This window comes from Budorcas taxicolor, chromosome 15 (genome assembly GCF_023091745.1).
Source record: "Budorcas taxicolor isolate Tak-1 chromosome 15, Takin1.1, whole genome shotgun sequence".
NCBI classification, from domain to species: Eukaryota; Metazoa; Chordata; class Mammalia; order Artiodactyla; family Bovidae; genus Budorcas; species Budorcas taxicolor.
This window is the reverse complement of record NC_068924.1, coordinates 55,300,427-55,312,831: the sequence shown is the minus strand read 5'-3', so window position 1 is coordinate 55,312,831 and position 12,405 is coordinate 55,300,427. Positions and strand designations below refer to the sequence as shown.

Sequence of the window (12,405 nt, the reverse complement as noted above, 5' to 3'; positions counted from 1 at the left end):
TGGTGTCATTCTGATTTGCAACGTCCTGCAGTATCATTCACTAGAGCCTACTACATGACATTCACATTCTGCTTTGGTTAATTGATTTTTGTGCAAGGGGCAGAGCAGTCAAATATTATAAGCTTTTTGTTTGTAGAGCTCATTAAATGAAAGCTCATTTCCTCCAGTGAAAAGGGGCCAAGGCAGTTTAAGTGGGAGGGTTTCTTGTGTCTCAGGGTTATGTTTTAATTAATTCCTTTGCCATAGCTACTGTTACCACAATACGTATGGAGATGTTGTTTTGAGATAAAGCTTTTAAAAAGAAGTTTGCTTTCAATGCCAGGACTGAAGGGGAGTCAGCTTCAGCTGGTGGAATAAAAGTAGGTGCGTGATACAAAAGATGCTGTACAGTCTTGGGAAACCACTTCATCATTCCGGATGCTAATCTTTCTTTTACCATCTCATCAATAAGAGGCTTGGATTAGATGATCCAGAAGGTCTCTACTGTGTCTATTACTTTAGTGGGTCATCATTTACCTATCAATCCTGGCTTTATAGCTATTTTTAAAATTAAAATCTCCTAAAACACTAACTAGCAATTAAAATCCTTGTTCTATAATATTATATAAAAGGAGGATTAGAGGAATGGCAATGGTAAATAGAAAAAATAGATCATGATTTTAAGCATTATTAAATTTGGTGTAATCATTTTGGAAATCTCTTGAATAAATAATAAAGTTCCCCTTTCTAAAATCTACAACTGCTGTTACAGATAATCAAATGCATTTTTAATTTTTTTCCCCAAATGACAAAGTGGTTGTAAACAAATTACATATCACCCACCAACCTGCCCATTGATTTGCTCCTCCGGTCAGTGTAATAGGATTTTTTCCTAAAAAAGAAAGAAAGAAAGAAATCAGCTGAGGAAAGTCACATGAAAATTGTGAAATCAGGGAGTGACAACTTTCAATTATACTGAGCATTTCAATACTCTCATTTTCACATGCTAAAGAAAGACATGAAATAAACCAGTGTAACAGGAAGAACATTTCCCAGGTGTCTCAGTGGGTAAAGAATCAGCCTGCAATGCAGGAGATGCAGAAGACGTGTTGTTTGATCCCTTGGATTGAAAAGATCCCCTGGAGGAGGACATGGCCACTCACTCCAGTATTCTTGCCTGGATAATTCCATGGACAGAGCAGCCTGGTGGGCTACAGACCATGGGGTCACAAAGAGTCAGACACGACTAAAGCGACTGCGAACACACAAATAGGAAGAACAGTGACTTTGCATTGTTTTAACTTCAGAATCTAAGTTACCAATAACAGAGACACTTCATAAATCAATAGATGGTTTTTGAATATTTGATTTTTTTTTTAAGTTTTAAAAAATATTTATTTATTTGGCTGTTCTGGGTCTTATTTGCAGCAAGTGGGATCTAGTTCCCCAACCAGGGATCAAATTCAGGTGCCCTACAATGGGAGTTCAGAGTCTTAGCCACTAGGCCACAAGGGAAGTCCCTTAATTCTCTTTGGAAAGGCTGTCTTCTGCTACACAATGCATAGTAATCAGAGCATATGCTTGTTTGTTATACAAAGTCATCTATCCATCTAAACACATATGTACTGAATATTTCTGATATTGCAAAGAATTATATTATAACCTTAATATTATAATTAGAATTATATTATAATTAAATTATAATCACTAAAAATTTAGAGAAAAAAGAGGGTCTTTACCCTCAAAAAGCTACTTTACAGTTAAGGAGACAAGTGATAGTTATAATAAAGTATAATAACACAGTATAACAGGGAGGGGTATAGAAGCATCTAAGAAGGGATCTCATTTAGCCTTTGTAGATGTAGGAGAAAGGAGACAGGGAAGCCTTCTTCACTATGTGTTACCTGTGTTGAGTCTTAAATTCAACCTTGTTGAATGACAGGAGTCTTCTAAATGGAGTACTTAGGACATAGCATTTTAGCCTGAGGTAGCAGGATATGAAATGGTTATGGGAGCAAGTGAACCATTGTAATATTCAGGGAATTTTTACTAATTTGATAACTGCCAGCATATAAATTGCAAGTTGAAGATCATAAAGAGGTGAGGGGATAATGAACAAGGCATATATAATGAAGGATCTTAACCACTGATGCTAAGGTTTGGGGCTGAAAGATATTGAGTGTATTAAGTAAATGTGTACCATTCTGATTTTTGAGAAACTAAATACTTTAATGACAGAGGTTAATTCACACTCTAGAAGATTCTCACTAAATCCACATCTTGAAGCTCAAGAATCTCATTCAGGATCTTCTAAAATGCCTCTTTACCCCCACCCACCAAAACCCATTCCAGAGAATCAGAAGACTTCTCTGCAGTGCCTGTGGTTTCTAGAAAGCAGGGCTGAGAGTCAGTACAATTGATATTTAGTCCTGTATTATTAACTACTTAGAAAACCTGAAACATTCTGAGCTACTGTATTTCATAGCAATCACCAGTCACAATTCTAGAAAAGAATTCTAACTTGTCCCTGACATACTCTAACACTAATTTTAAGTTTGGAGTTTGAACGCTTGCTCTATTTATCCCAAACTCACATTTTAAATATCACTTTCTTCATTTTTTTCAAATATACACAGGTTTGTGTGCATATGTCATTCACTTCCTATTGGGCTATAAACCCATCTTCACTCTCGCATATTTACCCCAATTATTATATAACTGTTCACTAACTATCTTCTATAAGAGATTGGGCTTCTTAAAGATGGAAGTTTCAGTTCATCTGACTTTGTCTATATGGTATGAGTTCAGTTCAGTCGCTCAGTCATGTAAAACTCTCTGCGACCCCATGAATCGCAGCACGCCAGGCCTCCCTGTCCATCACCAACTCCCAGAGTTCACTCAGACCCACGTCCATCGAGTCAGTGATGCCATCCAGCCATCTCATCCTGGGTCGTCCCCTTCTCCTCCTGCCCCCAATACCTCCCAGATTCAGAGTCTTTTCCAATGAGTCAACTCTTTACGTGAGGTGGTCAGAATACTGGAGTTTCAGCTTCAGTATCATTCCCTCCAAAGAAATCCCAGGGCTGATCTCCTTCAGAATGGACTGGCTGGATCTCCTTGCAGTCCAAGGGACTCTCAAGAGTCTTCTCCAACAACACAGTTCAAAAGCATCAATTCTTCAGCACTCAGCCTTCTTCACAGTCCAACTCTCACATGACCACTGGGAAAACCATAGCCTTGACTAAATGGACTTTAGTCGGCAAAGTAATGTCTCTGCTTTTGAATATACTATCTAGGTTGGTCATAACTTTTCTTCCAAGGAGTAAGCATCTTTTAATTTCATGGCTGCAATCACCATCTGATGTGATTTTGGAGCCCCCCAAAATAAAGTCTGACACTGTTTCCACTGTTTCCCCATCTATTTCCCATGAAGTGATGGGACCGGATGCCATGATCTTCATTTTCTGAATGTTGAGCTTTAAGCCAACTTTTTCACTCTCCTCTTTCACTTTCATCAAGAGGCTCTTTAGTTCCTCTTCACTTTCAGCCATAAGGGTGGTGTCATCTGCATATCTGAGTTTAGTGATATTTCTCCCAGCAATCTTGATTCCAGCTTGTGCTTCTTCCAGCCCAGCGTTTCCCATGATGTACTCTGCATAGATGTTAAGTAAGCAGGGTGATGATATACAGCCTTAACGTACTCCTTTTGGAACCAGTCTGTTGTTTCATGTCTAGTTCTAACTGTTGCTTTGTGACCTGTATACAGGTTTCTCAAGAGGCAGATCAGGTGGTCTGGTATTCCCATCTCTTTCAGAATTTTCCACAGTTTCTTGTGATCTACACAGTCAAAGACTTTGGCATAGTCAATAAAGCAGAAATAGACGTTTTTCTGGAACTCTCTTGCTTTTTCGATGATCCAATGATGTTGGCAATCTGATCTCTGGTTCCTCTGCCTTTTCTAAAACCAGCTTGAACATCTGGAAGTTCACAGTTCATGTATTGTTGAAGCCTGGCTGGGAGAATTTTGAGCATTACTCTACTAGCGTTTGAGACGAGTGCAATTGTGCGGTAGTTAGAGCATTCTTTGACATTGTCTTTCTTTGGGACTGGAATGAAAACTGACCTTTTCCAGTCTTGTGGCCACTGCTGAGTTTTCCAAATTTGCTGGCATATTGAGTGCAGCACTTTCACAGCATCATCTTTCAGGATTTGAAATAGCTCAACTGGAATTCCCTCACCTCCACTAGCTTTGTTCGTAGTGATGCTTTCTAAGCCCCATTTGACTTCACATTCCAGGATGTCTGGCTCTAGATGAGTGATCACACCATTGTGATTATCTTGGTGGTGAAGATCTTTTTTATATAGTTCTGTGTATATGGTACATTCTTTGATAAATAGAAATGAGGATTCCCATGACTGATGAATAGATGAATGAGCTTTTAACTCACAGCTGCATTTCTTTCCTTCAGTGCCTGAAGGTACTTTCAATTTAATAAACATTTACTAAATAAGGTATATCTTTAAAAGACTACAAATGTAGAAATTGGTTTAAAATAATTGTCAGCATCAAAAAAATCTAGGAATGTGATTAAGAGATGATAAGGATTATGATTATAATTATCAGTCATGGATATGGTAAGGAATAACATAAAAAGACAAGGGAACATTGAGACTAAATGTTATCCTCTTTTTATTGTTACTATTTTGAAGTATTTCTTTCAAGCATTTTTAAAAATTTTGAAATGTTTTCAGTAAAATAAAATACAAATGAAGGAAAAAATCATACAAGATGAATACACATAGTTTTTAGACCATAAAAATAAATAAAATTGAGACTTTTCCCAGTTAACTAAAATTCTAATTACCAGTCAAATCTAGGATGAACTACGTGTGACAGTTAATGCTGTCAAGTCCTCTTATTTGAGGATTGGTTACTGTTTATCTTGAGGACATGCCCATAATGGCTTGTATCTGTGCGGCTGTATAAAAAGGGGAGCTTTCTTTCTGTCTTTGCAATCTCAGTGAATTTCCTGTGATGCAAGCCACATTTGGTTTAATGCTTATTTATGATAAAAAGGGTGATCTTTTTCTTTGTGGAGAAATTTCTTTGCTTGGGGAAGATTTAGTTTTTAATTACATTCCCCTGACATATACCTTTAACCCATTCAGTCAATAATAACCTGCAATTCTCCTTAGTCTTTCTGCATAATGAACCTGCAGGACCAAATTATTTCCACATACAATCTTCATTACATAATTTATTAACTGCATATTGTCCATTGATAGAGCTTTCTTTATTTTCCCTTATTTTTTCATTTGAAAGATCCTTCTATTTTACACCTTGTATCAAGACAGCATTTATCTACCTATCTACCCACCCACTTATCACAACAGTAACTCAAAATTATAAGTAAATCATTATCTCAATCACTGTTTCCAACCAGTGTTTCACATGTGAAGATGTTTGAAGGCCCAAATGAGAAGGACTGTCATATGAGGGGAACCCTGTTCCCTACTCCTTGTTAAGCGAAGCTCCTGTACTTTTATCTATTTTATACACTGGGGTCTCTGCATGTTATTACATCATTTTATTTTTGAGTGAGTTATCCTTTGCATAAAAAGGTGATCTAAGTTTAGTCCCAACAATAATAAAAGGTTGTTCTTAGTTGTTTTAAACAATTCTCCCAAATTTGCTATGATTAAAACACTTGTTGGAATAAAAGCTTGAGGAAAGACGGAAGGTTGACCCATATTGAACTCAGTCTGAGAAGCTACAGGCTGACTGAATCATCTTAAATAGGCTTGCCCATTTTAATGTGAGAAGGGTAAGAATGAATATGAATCACCTTGAATAAAAAGAAAAATGAGGAAAGTGGGAATTGATATTTATGGAATATAGAAGACACACAAAGTCATTCCTAATAGAATAAAAGATAGAAAATGTGGGATATTTTAATTCTCAGACTTTTTTTGGTTAGTTATGAAACCCCAAGTCCAGTATGCAGGCCATTTTAATCAAGAAAAGAAATTGCTAGAAAAGTTAGATATATAAAATTCTATATATGCAGAATATTCAAGCATAGGCTATAGATAAAATGTTGAAGTTTCGTGTTCAAATAGTAAGTTAGCAGAAAACTTTTGTAGGAAGGGTTATAACTCTAATAATTTTTTCTGAATAAATTTGCAGCTTTTCTTTATGGAATGCAATAAAGGTTTCAACACTGAATATGGGATAGTCAAGCATGTGTATGTCCCTCTTGCATAAATCTTTTAAAAAATTTTGTCTTGAAAAGAGATATGCATATTTCCTATTTAAGTTCTTTGATGTCTATCCATTTCTTAACTTTAAGACAATATATATGTCTATATATGTCCCTAAATATGATAACAATTGACATTTGGAAATTGAGCTGACAATCATGAAAATACTTTGCCACTTACTTTATTTAAATAATATTCCCTCTTCATGAGCTGACTGCTATCCCAAATTTTAGGCATACCTTATAAATAAATCAGAAGTTAGTTACTAAGGAGTTGGTTAATGCTACATCTATTATTAAAGTAATATGGAAAGATGTTGCAAAAGAACTCATTCTAGAATTCCTCAGAATGTTTTCTCAAGAACATCATCATATTATGATTAAAAAAATCCATCATCGGATGAAAATTAAGGAAAGGTTGCTCTGTGTAACTGTCTGTTTAAATTTATGAACATTATAAGAATTATAAAAATAATAAAATCTTCAAGATAATATTTCTCTACCAACTATAACAAAATCACTTGGGATGCTTGTTAAAAATGTATATACCCTATCTTATCCTCTGGGTATAGGTTCTAGGAAACTTTATTTTTGCTGAGGTAATTTTGATGTATTCTGAAGACTTAGAATCACTTCTCTAAAAATTCCTACAGTAAATAAACTTATTGTTGAACTTTGAATTTCAAGAATATATTTGGTCACAGGATATTTTTCTTTTACTTTCTCTTGAACCAGTGTTCTTTTGGTGTACTTTGGGAAAGCTATGCATTTTCTAATATTTATATTATTAAATCAAAAGAATCACAACTGCATTTTTCAAAGTTTCAGTAATGTGGAAATTGTAAACATTATCTCGAAAAACATAAAGAAGAAACTTCAGACACAACATCAATTAAAAGAGACATTAATTATATAGATTTCATATTTCTTTCTTTTGATGTATCATAACTCTTCTTTCAAAGGCAATCATCAGAAAATAAAAATGAATATCATTTATAACAGCAAAACGGTTTTAAAGAACTTCTAAGACACAAAGAAATAATTTTGACATAGATTTTTTTAAAATATGAGAATATTAATTATTCTTTAAAGTAGAGTTCCTCAATATTTATCTGAAAAGTCAAGAGTAAGGGAAATGAGAGGGAAAAGGCCAATATGCTCTAACAGATTTTCAATTTTTAAAATTAATACAATCCAACCAAGATGGTGGAATGAGTTATATGAAATTTGTGACACTAGATTCTTTTGCCATTGTCTTTATAAGACTTTTTCCTGATACACTACAGCAGGGTGGACATACTTGGATACTGCTGTTAGGGGAAGCACACTGATTGAAACCGCTTATACTGGCCAAGCACTATAGTAACCATCTGCATGAGTTGTTTTATGACAGGAGGTCCTGGTAAGGAACACGGAATTAATAAGCCTCCACCAACCAGAAGAGTTTGGGGAAAGTCAAAAGGAGACACCACATGTCCGACCACCTCCCAGAATCCTTCTCTCTGGCATCCATCTTGGCTAAAGAAGGTGAGCACCACCAGGAAGGACTCTGAGTCAGAAGATTGGCTAAGTTCAGTTCAGTCGCTCAGTCGTGTCCAACTGTTTGCGACCCCATGAATCGCAGCACGCCAGGCCTCCCTGTTCATCACCATCTCCCGGAGTTCACTCAGACTCACGTCCATCGAGTCAGTGATGCCATCCAGCCATCTCATCCTCTGTCGTCCCCTTCTCCTCCTGCCCCAAATCCCTCCCAGATTCAGAGTCTTTTCCAATGAGTCAACTCCTCGCATGAGGTGGCCAAAGTACTGGAGTTTCAGCTTTAGCATCATTCCTTCCGAAGAAATCCCAGGGCTGATCTCCTTCAGAATGGACTGGCTGGATCTCCTTGCAGTCCAAGGGACTCTCAAGAGTCTTCTCCAACAACACAGTTTAAAAGCATCAATTCTTCAGCACTCAGCCTTCTTCACAGTCCAACTCTCACATCCATACATGACCACTGGGAAAACCATAGCCTTGTCTAGACGGACCTTAGTCGGCAAAGTAATGTCTCTGCTTTAGAATATACTATCTAGGTTGGTCATAACTTTTCTTCCAAGGAGTAAGCATCTTTTAATTTCATGGCTGCAATCACCATCTGATGTGATTTTGGAGCCTCCAAAAATAAAGTTTGACACTGTTTTCACTGTTTCCCCATCTATTTCCTATGAAGTGATGGGACCGGATGCCATGATCTTCGTTTCCTGAATGTTTAGCTTTAAGCCAACTTTTCCACTCTCCTCTTTCACTTTCCTCAAGAGGCTTTTTAGCTCCTCTTCACTTTCTGCCATAAGGGTGATGTCACCTGCATATCTGAGGTTGTTGATATTTCTCCCGGCAATCTTGATTCCAGCTTGTGTTTCTTCCAGCCCAGCGTTTCTCATGATGTACTCTGCCTAGAAGTTAAATAAGCAGGGTGACAATATACAGCCTTGACATACTCCTTTTCCTATCTGGAACCATTCTGTTGTTCCACGTCCAGTTCTAACTGTTGCTTCGTGACCTGCATACAGGTTTCTCAAGAGGCAGGTCAGGTGGTCTGGTATTCCCATCTCTTTCAGAATTTTCCACAGTTTACTGTGATCCACACAGTCAAAGGCTTTGGCATAGTCAATAAATAAGAAATAGATGTTTTTCTGGAACTCTCTTGCTTTTTCTATGATCCAGCGGATGTTGGCAATTTGATCTCTGGTTCCTCTGCCTTTCCTAAAACCAGCTTGAACATCAGGGATTTCACGGTTCATGTATTGCTGAAGCCTGGCTGGGAGAATTTAGAGCATTACTTTACTAGCATGTGAGATGAGTGCAATTGTGCAGTAGTTCGAGCATTCCTTGTCATTGCCTTTCTTTGGGATTGGAATGAAAACTGACCTTTTCCAGTCTTGTGGCCACTGCTGAGTTTTCCAAATTTGCTGGCATATTGAGTGCAGCCCTTTCACAGCATCATCTTTTAGGATTTGAAATAGCTCAACTGGAATTCCGTCACCTCCACTAGCTTTGTTCGTAGTGATGCTTTCTAAGGCCCACTTAACTTCACTTTCCAAGATGTCTGGCTCTAGATTAGTGATCACATCATCATGATTATCTGGGTCGTGAAGATCTTTTTTGTACAGTTCTTCTGTGTATTCTTGCTACCTCTTCTTAATATCTTCTGCTTCTGTTAGGTCCGTACCATTTCTGTCCTTTATCGAGCCCACCGTTGCATGAAATGTTCCCTTAGTATCTCTAATTTTCTTGAAGAGATCTCTAGTCTTTCCCATTCTGTTCTTTTCCTCTATTTCTTTGCATTGATCGCTGAAGAAGGCGTTCTTATCTCTTCTTGCTATTCTTTGGAACTCTGCATTCAGATGCTTATATCTTTCCTTTTCTCCTTTGCTTTTCACCTCTCTTCTTTTCACAGCTATTTGTAAGGCTTCCCCAGACAGCCATTTTGCTTTTTTGCATTTCTTTTCCATGGGGATGGTCTTGATCCCTGTCTCCTGTACAATGTCACAAACCTCATTCCATAGTTCATCAGGCACTCTATCTATCAGATCTAGACCCTTAAATCTATTTCTCACTTCCACTGTATAATCATAAGGGGTTTGATTTAGGTCATACCTGAATGGTCTAGCAGTTTTCCCTAGTTTCTTCAATTTAAGTCTGAATTTGGTAATAAGGAGTTCATGATCTGAGCCACAGTCAGCTCCTGGTCTTGTTTTTGTTGACTGTATAGAGCTTCTCCATCTTTGGCTGCAGAGACTATAATCAATCTGATTTCGGTGTTGACCATCTGGTGATGTCCATGTGTAGAGTCTTCTCTTGTGTTGTTGGAAGAGGGTGTTTGCTATGACCAGTGCATTTTCTTGGCAAAACTCTATTAATCTTTGCCCTGCTTCATTCTGCATTCCAAGGCCAAATTTGCCTGTTACTCCAGGTGTTTCTTGACTTCCTACTTTTGCATTCCAGTCCCCTATAATGAAAAGGATATATTTTTTGGGTGTTAGTTCTAAAAGGTCTTGTAGGTCTTCATAAAACCGTTCAACCTCAGCTTCTTCACTGTTACTGGTTGGGGCATAGACTTGGATAACTGTGATATTGAATGGTTTGCCTTGGAAACGAACAGAGATCATTCTGTCGTTTTTGAGATTGCATCCAAGTACTGCATTTCGGCCTCTTTTGTTGACCATGATGGCTACTCCATTTCTTCTGAGGGATTCCTGCCTGCAGTAGTAGATATAATGGTCATCTGAGTTAAATTCACCCATTCCAGTCCATTTTAGTTCGCTGATTCCTAGAATGTCGACGTTCACTCTTGCCACTTCTTGTTTGACCACTTCCAGTTTGCCTTGATTCATGGACCTGACATTCCAGGTTCTTATGCAATATTGCTCTTTACAGCATCGGACCTTGCTTCTATCACCAGTCACATTGGCTAAAGACAACCTGAAAACTAATCCTATCACCATAAAACCGGACCGAAGCCAGAGCTCTTCTCCTGGGTTCCCTTACCCTACTGCTCTCCACCCAGGCGCACTTTCCCAATAAAATCTCTTGCTTTGTCAGCACATGTGTCTCCTTGGACAATTCATTTCCGAGTGTTAGACAAGAGCCCAGTTTTGGGCCCTGGAAGGGGTTCCCCTTCCTGCAACAGTACTGATAAAGAAAGAAAAACCATCTCTGAAATTATGCATGTCAAATATTTGGTACAAAGTGAACATGCTAACCAACATTTATTTTTAACTGAAGGAAAGTATAACTTCAAATTAATAATAAGTGTCTTGGCCAGGAACTAAGAATCAGAAGATGCCAAATTCCCCCTTGGATAGCAAAAAAAGATTCAGTCTTTTGGAACTCTACAGACATGTGTTTTGTATAAAGTTCAGAGGAGGTAATGGAAGCTATGAACCTTTTTGGATGAGATATTTAAACATAATATTCAGTTAACCTGAACAGAATTCAAATACTAAAATCTACTGAAATGGCATGCTTTGTGACAGTTTCTAAGGGTTTCCTCCTTTTGGATCTATACAAAGCAATTAGTTTGTGCATAAACTCAACTATAACTCCTCTTAGAAACAATGGTGAAATCACAGAAATGGGGCAGGATGAAGGCATATGAAAATTAATTTGGAATTTTTTTTAGCAATTTCACCCTGATATCAGAAAGTAGATTATTGTCTTGGGTGTTACACTTCTTTTGCATCTTTGTTTATATCTTGCAAGCAAATTAGAACTTGCTAAAAATAATTTTGTAAGAAAGTAAAATAATTAAGGACCCACAAAATAATAAGGACTTCACCCCAACCCATCAGAAGCAATCATGTTTTAGCATATTATATTCTCTTCCATTTTTTTCTATTCATTTTACATTGTTGAAATCTCATTGTATAAATAAATGCATATTCTATACATATTTTACTTAAATTTTACTGCTTATTATTTAACTATAGTCATTAAGAAATCCTTGTACCCATTCACTTTATAAATGAATTATTTTGCATTACAAGGGTATATCTAATATATTTAAATCCTCTACCGTTGAACATATTCACATTTTTCACAATTATAAAAATATTGCAGGGAATGTTTTTACATATTTTTCAATTTTCTTCTTAAAGTAAAATATGAAGCTTGTGAAAAGTTTTAAGTCTCACAGAAAATACTTTTAAATTGTTTCAGAATATTTTATGAAACTTGAGTCTCACCACATATCAACAGATGTGATTATTCACCATATCTGTGCTAGGTTTGAAGAGTACTACCTGTGAAAGTGTTTGATAATTTTGTAAGTTAACATGAATCTCATCGTTTTAGTTTTGGAAAATTGTACTTTTCTAAGAATTTGTCCATTTCTTCCACGTTGTCCATTTTATTGGCATACAACTGCTGATAGTAGTCTCTTATGATCCTTTGTATTTCTGTGTTGTCTGTTGTGATCTCTCCATTTTCATTTCTAATTTTATTGATTTGATTTTTCTCTCTTTGCTTTTTGATGAGTCTGGCTAATGGTTTGTCAATTTTATTTATCCTTTCAAAGAACCAGCTTTTGGCTTTGTTGATTTTTGCTATGGTCTCTTTTGTTTCTTTTGCATTTATTTCTGCCCTAATTTTTAAGATTTCTTTCCTTCTACTAACTCTGGGGCTCTCC

General features: G+C 36.8%; 1 protein-coding gene across 1 annotated transcript in view; it reads right to left on the bottom strand.

Annotated features, from left to right (window-relative positions):
- ANO3 (anoctamin 3) overlaps positions 1-12,405 on the bottom strand; it is a 445,447-nt gene that overhangs the window by 110,544 nt on the left and 322,498 nt on the right. Inside the window, 1 exon segment of the mRNA XM_052652757.1 lies at positions 827-871. Coding sequence (XP_052508717.1) covers positions 827-871 — 45 coding nt within the window.